The sequence below is a fragment of the Crinia signifera genome, chromosome 7 (assembly GCF_055691185.1).
Source record: "Crinia signifera chromosome 7, ASM5569118v1, whole genome shotgun sequence".
NCBI lineage: Eukaryota > Metazoa > Chordata > Amphibia > Anura > Myobatrachidae > Crinia > Crinia signifera.
In genome coordinates this window covers 43,713,721-43,736,661 of record NC_139223.1, presented here as the reverse complement: position 1 = coordinate 43,736,661, position 22,941 = coordinate 43,713,721, and the positions used below count along the sequence as shown (strand labels likewise).

Sequence of the window (22,941 nt, the reverse complement as noted above, 5' to 3'; positions counted from 1 at the left end):
TCTTTGAAACCAGAAAACAGTAGGTTCTCTCAGTAACACAGGAAAGGGTTCTTTACAGTAAATGTGTAAAATGTGCTGGATAGTTAGAGAGAGGTGGCTGATACTGTGTAATATGGCAGCATGACACAGATTAGGAAGGATGGTGGGTTTTGGAGAGTGGGGCAGATGTAACATGGGCAGAGAGAGTTACATTTGGGCAGTGTGTGTTGAAACTGATCTCTAAATTCCATTGTACAAATAAAGCTGTTCAGTAGTTTTGAGCTACACGCAAAAGCAGCCAGTATTTATCCTGCATAGAAAAAAAATATTTGCTTCCCCTGCCTGGCAACATGTTTTTTTGCTTTACTTTCAAACATGAATCATGCCCATTTTCTTACCATTTCTCTCCCGCTAAACTGATTTGTTTTGCAGCTCAATACCACAAAGACCGTGGATGGGAAATTCACATTTTTGCACATACTCGCCAAATCCCTCAGTCAGCATTTCCCTGAGCTGCTAAGCTTTGCCAAGGATCTCCCCACTGTGCCTCTCGCTGCCAAAGGTAATGTGCCCTCTGCATTATATTCTATTATATTACCGCTACTTTTCCTCCCATCGCTGCCAACCTGCGTCTAGTTTCCAGGAATGGTTCCAGGTTTTAAAGATCCGTCCCGGATATGTCCTTATGTTTTACTATAGATTATCTGGACATCACTGTCACTGTTATTTTGCACACTGAAAGCAATTCCCACTCTCCAATCATAAACTCCATACTGGGTACTAAACCGTATGTAGCGTTTGGGGAGCAGAGCTCACACAGAGTGGCCAAGAACTCCGACCATGACGACCACTAGTCAGGGTGGTCATCCGATGCTGCTTCTTCGGACACAACGCCCTGGTCCCTGATGCTAATCTATTTCCCACAAGCACCACCTGCAGCATTAGTATATTGCACAGCCGCTACCCTGCTGATATTGGAATCAGATACAATATAGTCTGGTAATACCCAACCACTTTTATATCGTGTCTGATTAATTGTCCCTATGATATTGCGTAAAAGTTACGATATATAATAGTGTCACAAAGGCCCTTATTCTGATTTAGTCGGCTGTCTCCGAATGCGGACAGACGGCCGATGGTTGGTGTTTGCGCATGTGCAGAGGCGTATATGCGCATGTGCGAACGCCGCGCACGTCTGAATACGGCGTGAATTCTGTACAGAAAACGATCGGTTGGAACAATCCGAACAGGGGGTGGAGAGGGGCGTGAAGGGCTGTGTGGGCCCATTACCAAATGCGTACTCCCCGCGTTTCATGGGCGTTACCATAAAAACGCTGGGCGTATGTATGGTAATGCGGCTGTGACGCATGTGTGGGGGGTGGACATATGACATAGCCGGATGCCAGCTGCCCGCCCATATCCCTGCTCTCACACGGAGAACTGCCCGAGTGGTCTGGAGCACTCAGTGCTGCCTGACCACTCGGTCCAGCATTCGATGGTCGGCGACCACCGAATGATGGGGGAGGTTCCCACAGATGGAGGAGGTGTTCACATGAAAAATCCACTCTCGGTCCGTTCAGTCGGCATCTTACCACACACGGATGGTGTGAGCGATCCGTATGGAAGGCGGGGCTAAGAGCACTCGGTTCCTGTCCGAAAATACGCATCCGACTGAATCAACTAGAATAAGGGCCAAAGTGACAATATAATTCTATTTTGTTCCCTCCCCCAGCAATGTAACTCAATTTCACCCAGGGGCAAACTTGTACCTCGTAGCTGACTCAACCCTTTGAGTGCCAAGGGAATTTGTCAAAAGCAAACCATTTTTATTAACCCTTTGAGTGCCAACGTAGCTGTGAGAGATCCTCAAAATATCCGTTAAAAATGCCAGCGCCGCTCACAGCAACTGTTCTTTCTTTTGTCCCAGTCACATTTGCACCTGCTTTTTTGTTGGAAAAAGGAACATTTACTACATCTCACAGAAATCCTAATGTGACCTATTCATTCAAAATGTTTATAAACTTACTTTCCTTATAACCATTGATGTGCTGACATCAGAACTCACTTATAAGTATGCGATGACATCAGGGGGCATAGGTTACAAGTTTGCCAGAGGTTCAGGGTGCAAGCCAGTCTTGGAGGTTCTTGTAAAAGCGCCAATCATTTACAAGACAAAACCATAGTTGGAAGAGAAGGGTTTGGCCGAAATCTGCACACTCAATTATAAATCCTGTATGATAAGGGTATGTGCCACTATGTTCTGATTGGTTAGCTGGGGTGCTATCCTGTCAACTAAGTATACGTAGACACAAGGGAAAGGAAAAAGTAGTTGTAGCGGATGCACTCCAGAGAACTTATAGTCTAATATATTTCTTTCAGGGACGTGCAGTCAGGGGAGGCAGGGGAGGCATTTCTACCTCTCATGCTGCCTCCCACTGCTGTATGTGAGGGTGGGAGGCAGTGGGAGAGGTGCCTCCCGCTGTTAACATTAAAACTCCGGGCAGCGGGGGGCGGGTAGGGGTGGGCAGGCGGCAGGGTGCAGCAATGGACTGTAAAAGCCCATTGAAAATGAATGGGGAAGCGGCACTTATACTGATGCCGCAATGACAGGGGCACCAGTATAAACGCACGCCCCCAGATGTGATTGGGCCAGCAGATCCAGTGCTGGATCCACTGTCCAATCACATACATGCAGGGCCCTGGAGAGGAGATGCAGCAGCGCGGGTAGCGGGGAGTTCGGCGCCTGCAGGGAGAAAGCAGATGTCACTCACCTGTCTCACCGCCAAGAGGACTGGCCGCCGCCACCGCCGAGGACAGGTGAGTCCGCCGGGTGGTGGGAGGGGAGGGGGCGCATGTACCGGCGGTCGCTGCATATGTAGCACCGCCATGTCCGGGGGGGGGGTGGGTGGTGAGGTCAGTGCCTCCCCAGGAAATGACCTCACCGCACGTCACTGATTTCTTTGTAGCATTTTCCAAATTAATGTGAAAAAAGGGGTGGGGAATCCTTTCAATCTTTATTGGTTCATGGATTCAGGAGACACCCACTATAATTGCGAAATTCAAGAGGTTAAAATTTGAAACATACGACATACATACACACAATTTTAGTGACATAGGAGTAGGATATAGGAAAATATAGGCAGATGGGGCTGTGAAGTGTGGTACTTGTTCCTGACTTGGGATTACTTGTATCCAGGATATATGGATGTAGATAACCCTATAGTATTACTCCTTCCTTTGATGTGTATATATATATATATATATATATATATATATATATATACTGGAATAAGACAACGGCACTCGTAGGACTTTCAAACAAACTGGTGTATTCACAAAATAATGACCAATGTTTCGAGGTGCTTACACCCCTTTGTCAAGGTACAAACTGGTGGGAAAACAGTGCATAGTAGGTGTCTTACCTTAAATAAGGTGGACAGAGAGACGCCACATCCCCCGTTCTCCCGCACTCGGTCCGGTCCCAGGAGCCGCCCTGTGGTGACGCGGGTGGGTTTAACCGGAAGTGCTGAAGTCTTTTGTATTGTTAGAGCGCAGCGTGACACGCACGCTGCGTCGTGGTCATGGATACCGTCACTATACAGGCGGTGATTCCTGAGACGGGCCGGGCGTCTGCGGACGAGAAGAAGGGATGTGTTCACAACAAGTGCAAAACTGGGTGCAGAACACAATAATATGCAAAAAATACATGTATGTAAACATTGGAGGAGGACACATAGCATTTCTGGCTGTGTGATCGTGTCATACTTTAGTGTGGTCGACACTGCGTGTGTCGACACAGGTGCCACTAGTGAAAAAAAGTAAAAAATCTGTGAAATATATATAAGATACAGTGCACTTTAAAAGCAGGTTAGGCAGCAGTGTTTCCTAGGTATCATATAAGTCCATGCATTAAATAATTAATAAATCTCCAGGAACTTTGCTGAAATTAAATGAGAAATTATGTTAATTAAGGCTGTGGGGCAGGCCAGCTATGCATAACCAGTCTTTTCAGATGACGTTCTGGTGACCCTAAGTGGGTTTTTCGGCTCTTTACAGAAAGACACTAAGGGGTAGTCTGTCATTAAGGCCGTTGGGTTTGGTGGACCCCAGTCTGTGGATCCATTTGGCCTCCAATTTTAGTAGTTGTTGGTCCCTGTCCCCTCTTCTTAACGATGGAGGAATATGGTCTATGGCCATATGTCTGAGGTCAGACAGTTTGTGTCTCATCTCCAGAAAGTGTCTGGCTACCGGCTGTTCTTGGCCCTTCTTTTTGTTGTTTAAGGCTTGGTTGATGGTCGAACGGTGAAGAGCCATTCTTTCCCTCATGGGTCTGATGGTTTTTCCAACATATAACATGTTGCAGGGGCACTTGATGACGTATATGATGTAGGCTGACATGCAGTTCAGAACATGTTTAATTTGGAACGTTTTGCCAGTATTAGGGTGAATAAAAGATGGTCCCGTCAGCATGTCTTGGCAGGTGGTGCACTTAATGCACTTATAACAGCCTGGTGGGCGTGTCATAAAGTTGGTGGATGTCCCTAAATTGTTAGTAGCAAAGCCAGTTATATCATTATGGACGATGATGTCCCTGATGCTGCGTCCTTTTTTGTAACACAGCATTGGGGTCTTGGTGTTCAAGCTTGGTTAAGCTTTGTCCGTCTTTACTATGGGCCACAATGCTTTTGTGGCCCTAGGCAGGATGGCACTTACTACATTCAGTTTGGTGACAAACGGTATTCGGTCCTGCTTGCTTTTCTTTTTATTGGCTGACACTGGTGTCAACAGTGTATTTCGGTCGATTCCAAGAGCTTCTTCCTTTTGGATGGCCAGGGAGTTCTTGTCATACCCTCTGGCTTCAAATTTATTCATGATGCCTTCCAACGCCGTCGGTAACTTATCAGGCTCACTGATGATGCGGGTGGCTCTTATCATCTGTGAGCGCGGCAGTGCTCTTTTTAAAGATCGGGGATGAAAACTGTTGCAACGTAGTACTGTGTTTCTGTCGGTGGGTTTAACGTATAGTTCAGTTTGAAAGTGACCATCCACCAGTTTTATCGAGACATCAAGGTAGTTAATCTCTTTGTCCGACACATTATACGTTAGTTTGATGGGTGAGGGTCTGGCGTTGATGTTCTCCACTAGTTTCGCAACTTCATTGGTGGTCCCCTGCCAGATCATAAAGAGATCATCAATGTACCTCGTTAGGAGTAGGATCTTCCCTTCCGCCAGTGGGTTTTGTCGAAACATCATCTCCTCCTGCTCAAACATATAGATGTTTGCAAATGAAGGTGAAATGGAACTGCCCATGGCACACCCCGATAGTTGTCTATAGAATTGTCCGTTGAATAAGAAGTAGTTGTTAATAAGTGTTAATGACATGAGTTCCATGAACAGTTCCAAATTGATGTCGGTCATTTCGTTGGTAATTAAAAACTGTCTCATTGCTCGTAGTCAATCTCTTTGGGGGATGCTGGTATATAATGCGGTCACGTCTAGGGTGACCATTAAGACATTCTCTGGGACCTGGTGAATTTGTGATAATGCCAGTAAAAAGTCCGTGGTATCTTTGATGTGGGATGGTTGCCGACATATGATGGGTTGCACGATGCCATCCAGGAAATGCTATGTGTCCTCCTCCAATGTTTACATACATGTATTTTTTGCATATTATTGTGTTCTGCACCCAGTTTTGCACTTGTTGTGAACACATCCCTTCTTCTCGTCCACAGACGCCCGGCCCGTCTCAGGAATCACCGCCTGTATAGTGACGGTATCCATGACCACGACGCAGCGTGCGTGTCACGCTGCGCTCCAACAATACAAAAGACTTCAGCACTTCCGGTTAAACCCACCCGCGTCACCACAGGGCGGCTCCTGGGACCGGACCGAGCGCGGGAGAACGGGGATGTGGCGTCTCTCTGTCCACCTTATTTAAGGTAAGACACCTACTATGCACTGTTTTCCCACCAGTTTGTACCTTGACAAAGGGGTGTAAGCACCTCGAAACGTTGGTCATTATTTTGTGAATACACCAGTTTGTTTGAAAGTCCTACGAGTGCCGTCGTCTTATTCCAGTATCTCTATTTCTACCAACGGGCACCGGGGCCCCAGGACCCATAATAGGAGTGCCGGCTCGCCACCACCTGCTAACCATTGGACCGTATTTCGGCCCCCCGGAGCACAGGCACCCTGACCATTCCATGGTGGATTACCTTGCTCAAGGTTAAGTGAGCATCACCGCAGCAGTAGCAGCAGCCCCTTCCAGTCACCAAGTGACTGTTCCATTCATCATGATACATCAAGCCTAGGACTCTGTATACAGCATGCAAGGTGCCAATGCCCCCATAACCAGCATCCTGGATGCCCTTCCGACTGGCCGTCAGACTACCCCTGGGTTTCAGGGTATGGCAGTTGACCAGGGGGACTTCTTTAGTTTCTCTGAGGATGAGTCAGCACGTGCATTATTCAAGCAAAGCCTCTCCAACATAGAGGAACGCCCCAATTCCGAAACCCTATACCGCCAATGGCACAAATTAAGGAAAAGGGAGGTGGACTATCTGCTACACGGAGTGTCCCTCTCCGACTATCTCCGGGAACGCTAAATACCCCGGGGATTCAGGATACGCAACACCCCCACCATTGGGCGTCAGAATGCCGAATTCTGCCGCAAATGTATCGGCATATTAAACAAGTGCAGCCATGATTTGATGGTGTTGGTGGTAGAGGAGTCCGCTCGGGAGCTGCAAGAGACTAAAGACAGGCTGGATAAATTTGAGGGCGAGTTCAAAAACATCTTGATTCAAGACACAAGCCAAGACTGGGTGGGCAGACTCCAAAGCCAAATCGACTCCTACCAAAAGGAATTACTCAAGTTCAAGAGAAATAAATACTTTATCGTCAAGGATGATTACGATCAGAACTTGGTGTATCGATGGCTATCAGGAACCCAGACGTGTGGCAGGAACACAGGAGCCCCGTACAAGTCCAGACCCTTCAGGCGCTCCCGAAGTGCTACCCCGAACCAACCAGCCTACTCTTCAAATAGCGACAGTGACTTTATGGTTGAACCTGAAACCCCTGAGCAGAATGCCCCTTTAGGCCCAACGAAGACAAAAGGCAGAAGAACTCCGGCCAAAGGCAGAGGCGAAGGAAAGCCACCCGCAGGGGCCGCCAACACGCGCGGATCAGTAAAAGCCGCAGGGTTGACGAATCCATGATCTTCAATTTATCAAGCAAACAATTCAGTGAGGTCGAAATGAAAGTCCTTAGTAATGGACTCACTTTTATTCCAACCACGCCTTATGACGACCTCACTTGGCAAGCTGATCTCAATAGATTTGGACGCAACCTACGATTAAAAGAATTTTACCAAGCTCGCACTGCCACCGATGAAGTTCAACCGCACCAAGCCTTTCTCAGCCAACGTTCTAAATCAAGATTCGACCCCCAATCCCACAACCCGTCCATAGCATCTTATCTCAGACTCATGGACGAGTCAGTTAAAAGATACCTGGCGGCCCCACATCCAACGCATCACAATCTGACCCGCTCAGAACAACAAGCGTTGAGGAACCTGGGAGCCTACCGTGACGTCATCTTTAGACCAGCCGACAAAGGTGGAGGGCTGGTCATACAGAATCTGACGGACTACTCTGATGAAATCTATAGGCAACTGGCTGATGACACGGTGTACCAACTGTTGAACAAAGACCCCACAGACCAGTTCAAAAAGGAACTGGATCTTGTACTCACTGGAGCCCGGAGCAATGGCCTAATTTCAGAAAAATTACAAGCAGCCTTAACGCAGGATCAACCCACAGTCCCCATATTCTTTACAGTTCCTAAAATCCACAAATCCTTACAGAATCCCCCCGGACAGCCCATCATCAGCGCCAACAATTCCATATTCCAACCCACCTCCCAATTCCTGGATGGCATCGTGCAACCCATCATATGTCGGCAACCATCCCACATCAAAGATACCACGGACTTTTTACTGGCATTATCACAAATTCACCAGGTCCCAGAGAATGTCTTAATGGTCACCCTAGACGTGACCGCATTATATACCAGCATCCCCCAAAAAGATGGACTACGAGCAATGAGACAGTTTTTAATTACCAACGAAATGACCGACATCAATTTGGAACTGTTCATTGAACTCATGTCATTAACACTTATTAACAACTACTTCTTATTCAACGGACAATTCTATAAACAACTATCGGGGTGTGCCATGGGCAGTTCCATTTCACCTTCATTTGCAAACATCTATATGTTTGAGCAGGAGGAGATGATGTTTCGACAAAACCCACTGGCGGAAGGGAAGATCCTACTCCTAACGAGGTACATTGATGATCTCTTTATGATCTGGCAGGGGACCACCAATGAAGTTGCGAAACTAGTGGAGAACATCAACGCCAGACCCTCACCCATCAAACTAACGTATAATGTGTCGGACAAAGAGATTAACTACCTTGATGTCTCGATAAAACTGGTGGATGGTCACTTTCAAACTGAACTATACGTTAAACCCTCCGACAGAAACACAGTACTACGTTGCAACAGTTTTCATCCCCGATCTTTAAAAAGAGCACTGCCGCGCTCACAGATGATAAGAGCCACCCGCATCATCAGTGAGCCTGATAAGTTACCGACGGCGTTGGAAGGCATCATGAATAAATGTGAAGCCAGAGGGTATGACAAGAACTCCCTGGCCATCCAAAAGGAAGAAGCTCTTGGAATCGACCGAAATACACTGTTGACACCAGTGTCAGCCAATAAAAAGAAAAGCAAGCTGGACCGAATACCGTTTGTCACCAAACTGAATGTAGCAAGTGCCATCCTGCCTAGGGCCACAAAAGCATTGTGGCCCATAGTAAAGACGGACAAAGCTTTACCAAGCTTGAACACCAAGACCCCAATGCTGTGTTACAAAAAAGGACGCAGCATCAGGGACATCATCGTCCATAATGATATAACTGGCTTTGCTACTAACAATTTAGGGACATCCACCAACTTTATGACACGCCCACCAGGCTGTTATAAGTGCATTAAGTGCACCACCTGCCAAGACATGCTGACGGGACCATCTTTTATTCACCCTAATACTGGCAAAACGTTCCAAATTAAACATGTTCTGAACTGCATGTCAGCCTACATCATATACATCATCAAGTGCCCCTGCAACATGTTATATGTTGGAAAAACCATCAGACCCATGAGGGAAAGAATGGCTCTTCACCGTTCGACCATCAACCAAGCCTTAAACAACAAAAAGAAGGGCCAAGAACAGCCGGTAGCCAGACACTTTCTGGAGATGAGACACAAACTGTCTGACCTCAGACATATGGCCATAGACCATATTCCTCCATCGTTAAGAAGAGGGGACAGGGACCAACAACTACTAAAATTGGAGGCCAGATGGATCCACAGACTGGGGTCCACCAAACCCAATGGCCTTAATGACAGACTACCCCTTAGTGTCTTTCTGTAAAGAGCCGAAAAACCCACTTAGGGTCACCAGAACGTCATCTGAAAAGACTGGTTATGCATAGCTGGCCTGCACCACAGCCTTAATTAACATAATTTCTCATTTAATTTCAGCAAAGTTCCTGGAGATTTATTAATTATTTAATGCATGGACTTATATGATACCTAGGAAACACTGCTGCCTAACCTGCTTTTAAAGTGCACTGTATCTTATATATATTTCACAGATGAGGCAAACGAGAAAGATGAGGAGGACAAAGGAGAGGCAGAACAATTGATAGTTCAAAATGGTTTGATACAAAAATACAAAACGAGAAGCCCTTCTGGAAAGAACAATTTGAGAAATATACAAATTCAATGATTCAGAAATTTTAGCAGTATATGGATAATTTCCACTGTGTCTGAAAAAGTGTTTAAAAATATAGGGATTCCATGTGTGCAATTTAAAATCCACCGAGAGATCCTTATATAGACATTTAAGGATCTCTCGGTGGATTTTAAATTGCACACATGGAATCCCTATATTTTTAAACACTGCCTCTCCTTTGTCCTCATCTTTCTCGTTTGCCTCATCCTTTTGTAGTAATACATGTTTTTTATATGCATTTTGCTGTTTTATGCATTCTGTTGATTTATGTTTATTATTTGCAGTGCTATCGCACCTATTTCAATCAACATCCAAAACGCCCCTGATGAAGTCACGTGGGTGACGAAACGCGTTGGGCCTGTTCCATACTATGGATTGTAAAATTATTCTATGAAATGACTGTAACTCTGTCTGATTTGTTCTAAGCCCAATTAGAGGCTTTTTAATAAATATTTATGTTTTAATGAGAAAGTTGTATAATTTACCTTAGCGCACCCTGATCTTTTCTGTATTTCTGTCTGTTCCGAGTCTCAGCTAACAGGGATCCTTCAGAGGTGCAGATTTGGGTTACTAGGGCGCGGTGTTGGGTACCCCCTGCCTTTCTTATATATATATACATGCTGACATTAGAACTCACTGATGAGTATGCGATGACATCAGGGGGCATAGGTTACAAGTTTGCCAGAGGTTCAGGACGCCGGCCAGTCTTGGAGGTTCTTGTAAAAGCGACAATCATTAACAAGACAAAACCAACCTGCTCTTGCTTGTCGCTTTAAAAAAGGTCAGAGGTCGTCTGATATCCCGCCCCTCTGTATTATCATCCGTTTTATACAAGGGTATAAGAGGTGACAACTCTTTATAATGTGTTACATATAAGAGCTTGCTGATGTATAATATTTTATTTGTGGTGATTATGCTAGATGACACAGCCAGTCATTACTTCATATCTGCCTTTAGGGTTGTTCCCTGTTTGGAATGAGCAGCTCCTACTGTGTATAGAGGATAGCGGATCGAACATGTTTAGTTTGACAACACCATGGTCGGCCACTAGTGGTCGACGGCGTCTAGTTAGACTTGTTCATCCGTGTTTAGATAGACAGTGATGCTAGATCAACGCAAATGAAGAATCAACGTGAACGTAGTATATGTGCACAGTGTCCCCTCGCCGTGCCTCGGGCACACTACTATAATCTAACCCTAAGTCCACTTGGATAGTAAAGTAGGAACCAAGTGGACCAGCACTAAAAAAAAAAAAAAACGATCTATCTAGATGCTGTTGACCAAGTTTAGGCGTCTACATAGACGCCATCAACCACTAGTGGTCGACCTAAACATGGTCGTTCCGCCATCCGGATATGGTGTGTAGGGGATTGTTGGGTAGCTCACTGCCTATAGGGTGTCCAGACCAGTGACCCGTCTGATCTACTGATGTACATCTTTTTTTCCCTCTCCAGTAAACCAGAGGTCACTCAGTGCTGACCTGAGCGACCTTCACGTGACCATTCAGGAGATAAAGAACGCCTGCAGCCGGATGAGCAGCTCCTCCCAGGACAAGTTCCCGCTCACAATGAGTGTATCCTCTGCCACTGCACACAGACATTGCATAAGGGATGGATTGGTGTCGGCGTCACCCACTAGTAAGATGGAGCGCGCTAGGAGACATTTGTGCTGGAGATGACATATTACATTGCTCTAGAGAGTCGCGATTAGGTAAAAACTGGAACTGGAATTGATTCCAGAACAGACTCTGCCATTCCGGAGCTTGTAATGCGCATCCCCATCTAGGGGTTGTCCCATGCGGGGGTGCCTGTAACATGTGCAGAGACATAAGTCCCATGGTGCGGTGCCTGTAACATGTGCAGAGACATAAGCCCCATGGGGGGGTACCTGTAACATGTGCAGAGAGTATTTCTGTGCAGGCTAAATACTGTTTGCTTTATTCTTATAATGCAATTTAGATTTCAGTTTGAACCTTACCCAAATGTAACTCTCTCAGCACATGTTACATCTGCCCCACCTGCAGTGGGGGTGGGGAAGGAGTAGCAATGGCCAGCGTTTCAGAAAACAGGTGCATGTCAGCCATGTCTGGGCATCCCCTGTGTCCTCAGCCACTGACCATCTGGGGGTTCCCCAGCTGACCGATTCTCGTGCACATGATCCGATGCCAAATCTTCAGATGTAACAGCAGATTACAGAAGGGGCAGAAGGTGTCTGTTAATACAAGAGGCCACATCCTGTGGCATTAGCATATTGTTGCACAGCTGCTGCCTACAAAGATGCAGCAGCTGTGCAATTCTATCTCTGCGTCAGGCCCTGAGTCCAGTAACTATCCGTTGGTGTAGAATAGATGAATATACAGGCCACAGAAGAACAGCAACAAAACAAAGGCTCTAATGTTAATAATACTCCTTTTACACCGCCACACAGCGGCAGTGTAAAAGGGGTCAACCCATGTCCATTTACATGGGACTTCTGCCCAGGTCCTGACCAGGGTGGAACATGGGCAGGACTTGGGTAGTGGGCAGTGTAAACGGGGCTCCCGCTTACAGCAATGGGGATGCCCAACCTCCGGACCGCAGCATCCTGCGTTAAACATGGCGGTTGGACGTTACCAAAGTGTAAACGGTGCAAATCCCGGATCCAACCTGGCTTGTCACCATGTTCCAAATACCGGGTCAGATATGGGATTTTGGTGTAAAATGGGTATTATGATTAATTCATTAATATTAATGTGACTGACAGGATGGGAAGTGTTGGGCGGAATGAAGCAGCAGTAACTGGTACTAAATGCAGGTATCTCATTATGGGCCTTATTCAGATCTGAGCTCAGTACAAATTTGTTCGGAAAATGGGAAAACCATGTGCACTGCAGGTGGGGCAGATGTAACCTGTGCAAAGAGAGTTAAATTTGGGTGGGGTGTGCTGAAACTGAAATCTAAATTGCAGTGTAAAAAATAATGCAGCCAGTATTTACCCTGCACAGAAACAAAATAACTCACACAAATCTAACTCTCTCTATACATGTTACATCTGCCCCACCTGCAGTGCACATGGTTTTATCCATTTTCCAAACAAATTTGTACTGAGCTCAGATCTGAATAAGGCCGTATGTTGTACCATGGATAAGAAGACAATTATGCTGGAAGCATTCCCATGATAGTGTTTGTTTTTGGAGAACTTGTGCATCATACTTTACATTCTATTTCTGCTTTAACATTTGTCAGAGCATTTACCTGTCCTGGTTATTCAGTGTTATATTCTGGGTAGCCATTAGAGCTAACCATCAACAATTCTCTCTCATTCTTTGCATGCTATGGTTTTCTGACTGTCAAACCTTGGTCTCTCTTTAACTCTCCATGTGCAGTGTGTATGGCTACGAAGGACATGGCGCCTACTATCCACGTCGGCGGGAGTTGAGAATATATAGTGTGGCGAGCCACCGAGCCCCACGAGGGGACGCGTATAACTTCAGAGGTATACGCGTCCCCACGCGGGGCTCGCTGCGCTCGCCATGCATCGGGCTCGCTGTGCTCGCCACGCTATTTATTCTCAACTCCACGCCAACGTGGATAGTAGGGGAATGAAAAGGTCGGAGGACGCGCACCGCCGCCCCTCGCGGGCTCGCTGCGCTCGCCACGCTTCGGGTTGGCGTATATCGTGGGGTGACGACGGGGCCATATATAATGTGAAATGGGTCATATTGGCCCATTTCACATTTTTCACATTTTTTACTATGTGAGATAGACTTAATCAAGTCCATCTCATCTTGTGCCATTATAATGGCACAAGACCGACGCAATGCTTTCTTTGACGGCAAAATGGACCTGATTTCAAAGGAAATCGGGTCCATCGCGGGGATCGTGTACCTTAACTTAAAGGTACACGATCCCAAAGATTGTGGCCGTGCTAGGAAACAAGTACCATGAAAACAAACATTTCCCGGAAGCTCCCCGGGAGGCTCACATGCGATCTGGCACTTGATGTGCCATTTTTACATACAATAAATCGCATGCGATAATACACCAGGAGTAGGATAGTAGGGTCCGGCCAGCTGGTGGTGGTGGCGGGGGGCAGGCAGCGTGGTGAGCTTGTAGCCGAATTCTCCCGAAGGCTTGGTGGGCTGAGAATTCTCTCAGCCAATCAACGTCTGGCCAGTCATTTCAAAATATTCTGCAGCCGTGTCCAACCCTGCCGCCCAGCAAAATCCCGCTACAAGCTCCCAGCCACCGCTGCTGCTCGGCTGGACCCCACTGACTGCCACTACGAGCTGCCCGCCACCACCAGCTGGCAGCTGCCCGCCCCCCGCCGCATGGGGTGGGAGGTCCCAGGTCAGAGGGTGGGACGGCCAGCAGGTCCGACCACCGGCTCAGATCCGATGTGCAAGGGACCGTGCATTTGACCTGAGGGGATATCAAACTGAGCTGATTTTGGCCGATTTCATGGCCCGATTCGTCGGAATCGGTCAAAATTGTCCCAAATCGGCTCAGTGTATGGGCACCTTAACTGTCATGTCATAGGCTGGGTTTGAAAAATGACAGGTAGGTGCTGATTGGCTGGTTGCCTTAATGAATTATTTTACCGTATAAGTGAGACTAAGCGGTAGATTTATTAAATCTTCTAAAAGTGAAAAGTGGTTGTGTTGCCCATTGCAACCAATAAGATTCTGTCTATAATTGTCTATATTGCAAATGAGAAATGATCATTAAAATATTACTGGTTGTTATGGATAACACTACTACTTAGCATTTTTAGGGCCAGATGTATCAAGCTTCAAAAAGTGGAGAGTTATAAACAACCAGCCAATCAGCTCCTACCTGCCATGTTACAGGCTGGGTTTGAAAAATAACAGGTAGGAGCTGATTGGCTGGTTGTTTATCACTCTCAAATTTATCACTTTTAGAAGCTTGATACATCTGCCCAATTTTACCCCTAAGGACAATGTGCAGCTTTGTTGTCATGTGGTCCCTGCTGAATTGCATCAGGTTGTCCATCACTGATCCAGTTGTCCCTGGGTTCTCTATATAAATAAAATGTATCAGTATAAACTGCGACCTTAACACGTTCCTCAGACGTTCCTAGAGAACACATTCCCCGCCATACAGAGCCTGGACGCTCTGCAGCACAGGGCCACCGAGGACTTCTTCAAAGTCTGCTCCTTCTTTGGAGAAGACCCCAAGGGCTCCAGCACAGAGGCATTCTTTGGGATATTTGCTGATTTTATCAGCAAGTTTGAGGTAAGAGACTGCTGTGAGTTTGTGAGAGTGACTGGGTGTTTTACCATTAGGAGTCATTGTTATGCCGTTATATACAATGGAGGTACTGTATTTGTGTAGTGTTTATTTCATGTAAGCGGCTGTAATAAAATGGTCCAGAAGTCTCCACTGCCAAGTCCATCTACAGGTCTGTGCAAATGTGAGTACAGCTGGCCATACATCAGAACGATTCTAGGCCTGATCGCACGATTTCGACGAATCGTGTGATCGATTGTGTGCACAGTGTGTTTCCGTATGATGATGATGCGATGCGCGGCCCCGTGAGTTGAAAGTAGAGAGGTCAATCTCGGGATCGACGGGATTTGAGTTTCTATTCCTGCGATTCCGGGATTGCCCCGCACATGTGCAAATCTAATGCCGGGCAGCGCTGAGAGACCAGCTCAGATGCTGCCTGGCTGCTTCTGATCCCAGCGCGCTGCTGTGCACAGCATGACCTGATAGCAGAGGTCATGCTGTGCAGCACACCTCCCGTTGTGCCGCTCCACATCTACCAGCCACACAACCGTCCGGCACCCGACCTCCTCACCCCTGCCCGGCACCCGACTTCCTCACATCCACCCGGCACCTGACCTCCTCACCGCTGCCCCGGCCTCCCTGACACCGCCACCCTTGGCCTCCTGGACACCTCCACCCGGGTACTGTGACACTGGTTTGGGAAGAACAGAGGGGGATTAAAGTTTGTCATTTATATTGACAAACTCGATCACGTGTATCCCGGCAACCCCGGGATTAGGCACTTTTCTATCTTGATTTCCAGGATTGAAAAAAATGCCCCAGGATTGGCATCCCTAGCCGTGAGGTTGCTCCACTGATCAGTTGGAATGGCTTGCAGTGGTAAGCAGATCGTATACAGATCATATGTGTTTTTAGCATATACGATCGATCGTTCAATCAATCATATGGAGTTCATTCTAATTTATTGCCAGTTGAAGTCTGACCCTTTCACTAATCTACAACTGAGACATGCGGAACGAGTCAAGCACTGACATCACAGGCCCTACCTTAAAACGCGTGTTTTTCTGACACACCTGGAAATGGCCGGCTACCACACCCAAACACCGGCTTCGTGTGAGTCAAGCTCAGGCCGCTTTGAGTTTACGATCCTTACACATTTTCTTTCACTAATTACCCTCACGCATGTGTGATGTGTACAGTACGCATGTGCAGTCATTCCATAATCACTCGATTTGTAAATCCTCACGGAAAACCTCGATTTGCAAAGGCGACTCCCATCAACTCGCTATCCCATTATATTTTACAATAGAAATCGCAATAAGCTACTGTAAAAGTTCAAAATCACAGACACATATGCAGAAAGAAATCAGGAAGCGGGTAATAGCTGGAAATCTTGGTAAATGCATTGAAAAAGCCGTAAGCCGGTTGAAGTACAGTATATTGAAAAACAATTAACATTGTGGTCAATGTTACATGGTTTCCAGCTTCCTCAATTACTGTAATTTACTATGATTCGCAGATTTTTCAATACACTTTACATGGTTTCAGGCTTTTTCAATTACGTTTACATGATTTCCAGCTTTTTCAATGCGTGCACTATGAATTCTGGCTTGTTCAATACAATGTACATGGTTTCCTGCTTTTTTAATGCATTAACTATGTTTTTGGTTTTTCCCACACCCAAGAAATTCTCTAAACCAGCCGTATCCAAACTTTTTGAATCGCGACGCCCTTGAGTATAAGAATTTTGTTCACGGCACCCCTAGGGCAAACGTTTCTCATTGATAAAATCATGAAAAATATAATATTAATAAATTGTGTTTATAGTTGGATATTCAATCTCGAGTCGCGACTGTCGGGCTGGCCCATCAGCCGTGACTCTGTCCCGTTCTTGTCCGGCTCGACAAAGAATCAGCAGGCGGAATTCAATGTCCCGCCTGCCAAACACCAAAAAGGGTCGTGGATCCTCAAGCTGCGGCCAGGAGCTCGACAATCCACAGCCGTTCTCAGCAGAAAAGACCCAGCTGCTACTAAAATCGAGTCCCTTCTGCTGAGATCCCTGTTCAATGCTGTCAGGAAAGACAGCATTGAATAGGGCCCCACTGCTTTCCCCCATCGGGAATAGTGGAGGGAGAATGAAAACCCCCCTTAATGATAGTTATGTGATAATGGACAGGATTCAGGTATGGTTGTCCACAATTTGCCTATTACATTGGTCATAAATAATTTGAATTGGTCATGGAGCACCAATCCAGGGCAAGTCCCCCAAGGTGCCACAGCACACAGTTTGGGAACCACTGCACGAAACAATAGAGGTTCTCTTTAGGGAACTACACATCCTAACATGCCCTGATAGCAAAACTGCAGCAGGACACGCTGAGATGTGTAGTACTCCAGCCAGTGGCGTAGCTTTGTTTGGGGCGCCCCCCCCCGCCGTTAATGGGGGGGCGCCCCCCGCCCGTCCGTGCCCCCGGCTGCCCGTGCCCCCTCCCCCCATTGCTGCATGCTTACCTGTCCGCGCGTCCCGGCTCCCCTCCTGGCTAAGTTCAATTAATTCTATGCAGACGGACCACGATAAAATGGCCGCCCCCATACCGCAGACAGTTTCAGAGAACAGTCTGCTTTATGGGGCGGCCATTTTATCGTGGTCCGTCTCCATAGCATTGATTGAAGCCAGGAGGGGAGCCGGGACGCGCGGACAGGTAAGCCGGCGGGGGATGGGGGGCGGGGGTATTACTATAGCACTGCAGCCCCCCCGGCGCCTCCATATGCACAGCGCCCCTGCCGCGACCACGGGGGCTGCGGTGCTATAGCTATGCCACTGACTCCAGCAGCTGGAGGGCCACTTATTGTCCACTCTTGTGGCACCCCAAGTGCCAGATTCGGATGCCTCCATGATCGCCTGCACAGAGTTTATGCAACACTTGGGGGATGATTCAACACTGCTCATTAAGCAGCGGTCGTTCGTTGCTTAGCGAGCGACTGAACGCTGCCCCTCCGAACCCCCCGCATGCCTCCACAGCCGCCTGCATCCTCTCGGTAACATGTGAGTGGTTGTGTCCGAGAACACATCCCCTCGCCTACAGCAGAAGGGGAGAGAAATTATTTGATATTCACCAACCTACTGACCTGGACTTCCTTTAGTGTCATCCCCCCCACCATCGGAACAGAGCCAAGTTTGCAATGTTCCGAATGGTGTTGAATCACCCCCCTGGTTAGAGCCCTAAAATGGTAATGCGTAGTGATAATTATGATGAGTAGGTTAACAGAAAGGGTTCTAGTCTCAGGGGTGGGAATAGACACTATTCATGATGGGTGTTTGTGAATCACACGTTACATCCATGTCTTCTTGTCATGTCCAGAAAGCCTTCAGTGACCTTCAGACGGGTGACACTCAGCTACCACCAGGGAACCCGTCCCCACCAGTGTGGTAAGGAAGATACTTGCAGGCCAAAGGGGACAGTGATTTGCCTCAAGCACCAATAATAGTGCAGGAACTTACGCCTTGGAATCTGGAAACTACGATGGAGAGGTTCTAGGCAAAAGGTAGCGATATACCAGATGTGAGATGCAAGAACATCCAGCGGGCAGATGACATCAGAAACACAACCAGGCTGGAATATAGGATACACAAGAGTTTGTAGCGTATGGAGGAAATCACTGTCCAGGATCCATTCAAGAACAATCAAAATGTTATTTATTCTGTTCTCTCCTGGGTTAATTTGACCACAATGCCTATTCTTTGTGTCTTTTATAAAACCATCTCGCCAGCCAGATAAGTTGCACTGACTATCGCTTGCTCTCCCCTGTCCGGCCATTCTTCTTTGTTTACCGAAATTTGCCACAGCTCAGCCTAGATTATTAACAACACGCCTGTCACGGAGCATACATGAGTAACACACCTCCAGGAAAACAAAAAATATAAATATATATAAATTATAAATACATCGCGTAATTTTACACCAAAATTCTTCAATGCTTTCTTGTAAGCTGCAAAAATAAAGAGATGTGTATTTATTGTATTATTCTGTTTTGTCGTTTGTTCTCTTTTTTTAATATGTTTCAGTGTTTGTTGCAGGTTATGCCATCTGCAGAAACCGTCTAAAGCTCATGACGTCCACTATCGGTAGTTAGCATGTACCGCATAAAAACGAAGACCAATACGGTTCATATTATATACTAAGGAAGAGCGAAAAATGGTATCGCTAGTCTTGTATGTAAGGGGGGCACACAACTTCATCACAATGTTTAAGGTGGTTAACAAACACTCCAAAGTTGAGGGGGTGGGGGGTGTTATTGCCCACCTCCCACCCCCCTACCTCAGCAGCAGCAAACACCTACAGTATGTGCTGTGCTGACAGCAGGCTCAGCATGAGCTCTCACGCTGTCAGTGAGACGCTCATGCTGAGCCTTCTGTCAGCACAGCACATGCTGTAGAGGTGTGTGCTGTTGCTGCCCGTGAGGGACGGAGGGGGTGGCATGGGGGGTCGGTCCAGGGCCCCCGCCGGGCCCTTTTAGCAAGCCCGGGCCTGTGTAATTAGTACTTGCTCCCCCCCACCCTAAACGCCGGATTCCTGTCAATCACCCTGCATACAGCCAGCGATAATAAAAGTAGCAGGATTTTATCGCAGTATGTGATCAGGTCTGAATAACCCCCGGTATAATAATCAGTCCTCTGTGACTGGTATAGATGGGGTCAAATGATGCAGCTGTGTATAATAGCTAGAAGACAGTGATTAATCATAGATCATCCAATATTTCAACACCGGCACTCTGATCAATTATTTTGTATGTACATAAGCAAATAAGGGTAGTACAAAGATACATTTCTATTCTGGTTATCTTAAGGCAGCAGGGACAGTAATTCCTTATACCACAAGTAAAGCCTTGGCAGGCACAAGCTTGTTAAACATTAGTCCAATGATAGTTCATAAGTTCATCTATCTTGGCGTTCTGCTTAGATCTAATTATGTGTGCTCCGGTAAACAAGGATAGTACAATGGACAATTCCTATACAGATATACACACGCAATCAGATTTTGCAGAGTGCTTCAGCTGGGTACACACCTACAGATTTATCTGTGAAATCTGTCAAAACCATTGTAATGTATGGGAGCAAATGACAATCAACCATTCACTCCCAAATGCTGGAAAATACAGTTGTTCAGATAAATGTGTTACAGTAACTCAAATGGATTTAACTAATTTGCCTGAATGCCCATTGTCTGGTTTCACTATGCCAAGGTGGATCAATTTCATTTGCTTATTATTCTGATCCAATACGCGGTCCCGTTCAAATTGAATCTGAATTTTTAGTAAATGACATACGATTTGACACTTTTCACCCGATTCCTGACCGCACACTATTCCTCCGCTACCAGACACAGTACACAGCCAGCGGCCAGACACAGAGGGACCCGATTGCTGACCTAACACTACTCCTCCGCTACCGGAGACAGTACACAGCCAGCGGCCAGACACAGAGGGACCCGATTGCTGACCGTACACTACTCCTCCGCTACCGGAGACAGTACACGGCCAGCGGCCAGACACAGAGGCACCCGATTCCTGACCGCACACTACTCCTCCGCTACCGGTGACAGTACACAGCCAGCAGCCAGACACAGAGGGACCCGATTCCTGACTGCACACTACTCCTCTGCTACCGGAGACAGTACACAGCCAGCGGCCAGACACAGAGGGACCCAATTCCTGACCGCACACTACTCCTCCGCTACCAGACACAGTACACAGTCAGCGGCCAGACACAGAGGGCCCCGATCCCTGACCGCACACTACTCCTCCGCTACCGGTCACAGTACACAGCCAGCGGCCAGACACAGAGGGACCCGATTCCTGACCGCACACTACTCCTCCGCTACCGGAGACAGTACACAGACAGCGGCCAGACACAGAGGGACCCGATTGCTGACCGCACACTACTCCTCCACTACCGGAGACAGTACACAGCCAGCGGCCAGACACAGAGGGACCCAATTCCTGACTGCACACTACTCCTCCACTACCGGAGACAGTACACAGCCAGCGGCCAGACACAGAGGGACCCGATTCCTGACCGCACACTACTCCTCCGCTACCGGAGACAGTACACAGACAGCGGCCAGACACAGAGGGACCCGATTGCTGACCGCACACTACTCCTCCACTACCGGAGACAGTACACAGCCAGCGGCCAGACACAGAGGGACCCAATTCCTGACTGCACACTACTCCTCCACTACCGGAGACAGTACACAGCCAGCGGCCAGACACAGAGGGACCCAATTCCTGACTGCACACTACTCCTCCACTACCGGAGACAGTACACAGCCAGCGGCCAGACACAGAGGGACCCGATTCCTGACCGCACACTACTCCTCCACTACTCTTTAATATAAAGACACGCATACCGCTCATTTCCACTCCACTCATAAGTACTGTTGTTATTTCAAATTGAGAGGAGGGATATTCATAAAAGAAAAGCCTAATCACGGGGTACGGGAGAGAAAAAAGTTTGAGAGCCGCTGGATTGTGTATATGATTTTGCCGCCTGAGATTCTACCGTCAGGTCTAGTGGACTACAATATTACTGCCTGTTGTCTATAATCATAACACAATACGCTAACTAGTAAGAGCTTTACGCTTGAAAAGATAACATTGGTGAGTTAATGTGATGTGTTTAACCCAAATCCTGTTATTCTAAGCGGCCCGTTACTCCATATTAAGTATTTTACACTGGCTGGCATTTACATTGGTATCTCAGTAATTGGTTGATTAAAATCACCACCTCCCTCTGTGTTGTGTCACCTCTCTGGTTACTTGTTGCCAGCAGATTATTACACACAGGTCTTCACACTCCACTTGTTCATCTGGCATGTCCTGATGTGAGAACTCTACCTGCTCATCGCACAACTATCACACCTCACTTCTTACACTTTAACCAGGAGGACTCACACTTTGGAGTTTGACCCGCAGATGCCAAGTGTCTCCGAGCAGAGGAACTTATGTGTACACTCTCCCTGTATCCGGGACAAGGTATCAGGTAAGCTGTGGTTAAAGGCTTCAGGTGTTTAGACAAATACTCTCTGTGGGACAAAGCGTCCTTTATGGTATGTGTACACTATGCATTCCTAGTATGTGATGTGTATACTGTGTATTACACCTCTATTATTGATCAGAGTGAAAGTGAATGAAACACTGTATAATAATATGTTTGTATACAGTTAATAACGTGTTGGCGTGACCCTTGATTACCCATTTTATCCTGTATATCTATTAATTATTTTATTACTACTATCTTTGTATCAAAAACACTTCAGCGGATGTCTTCCTGTCCTAATTGACAGTAATTAACACTTTGAAAAGAGTTTAGCTTAAATCGTTTTTATGTTTTTGTTATGTTCCTGCTCTGCTGCGTTGTGTTCCCTTGCAAAAGGTATTAAATCGCTTTTTGACTGTGCAGGTCATGTGACAGGGGATGCTGGGTAGATTGTGCTGAACGAGGAAAGGCCCCAGGATGCACCTGGTATTCTGCCAACGTGAAATGAATTTTTTTTTGCCAATGGGAAATACATTATTTTGTGGGTGGGGTTTAGCACATTTGGTGGGAGGATCCCAGTTAATACAGTTGTATCCAATTCCTATAGATTGTAAGCTTGCAGCAGGGCCCTCCTACCTCCATGTCTTTCTGTTTTTACTCAGTTTGTTTTATGACTGCCTACAATTGTAAAACGCAACGGGATTTTCTGCGCTATATAAGAAACTATAAATATATAATGCACAAGTATAGCTGTGCCTAGGATTCTCAAACTATTTTGCTCTGGGACCCCGTAAGACAATACAAATTATTAGGTGACCCCAGCAAGTTACGAG

General features: G+C 46.9%; 1 protein-coding gene across 3 annotated transcripts in view; it reads left to right on the top strand.

The window, feature by feature from the left end:
* GRID2IP (Grid2 interacting protein) overlaps window positions 1-19,094 on the top strand; it is a 144,074-nt gene extending 124,980 nt beyond the window's left edge. For all 3 annotated transcript variants that reach the window (XM_083152944.1, XM_083152946.1, XM_083152945.1), the window contains 4 exons: window positions 412-541; window positions 11,296-11,414; window positions 14,911-15,075; window positions 18,432-19,094. In XM_083152944.1, coding sequence (XP_083009070.1) covers window positions 412-541; window positions 11,296-11,414; window positions 14,911-15,075; window positions 18,432-18,503 — 486 coding nt within the window. In that variant the 3' untranslated portion in view covers window positions 18,504-19,094. The remainder of the gene's footprint in view (window positions 1-411; window positions 542-11,295; window positions 11,415-14,910; window positions 15,076-18,431) is intronic.
* Window positions 19,095-22,941: the final 3,847 nt, after the last annotated feature.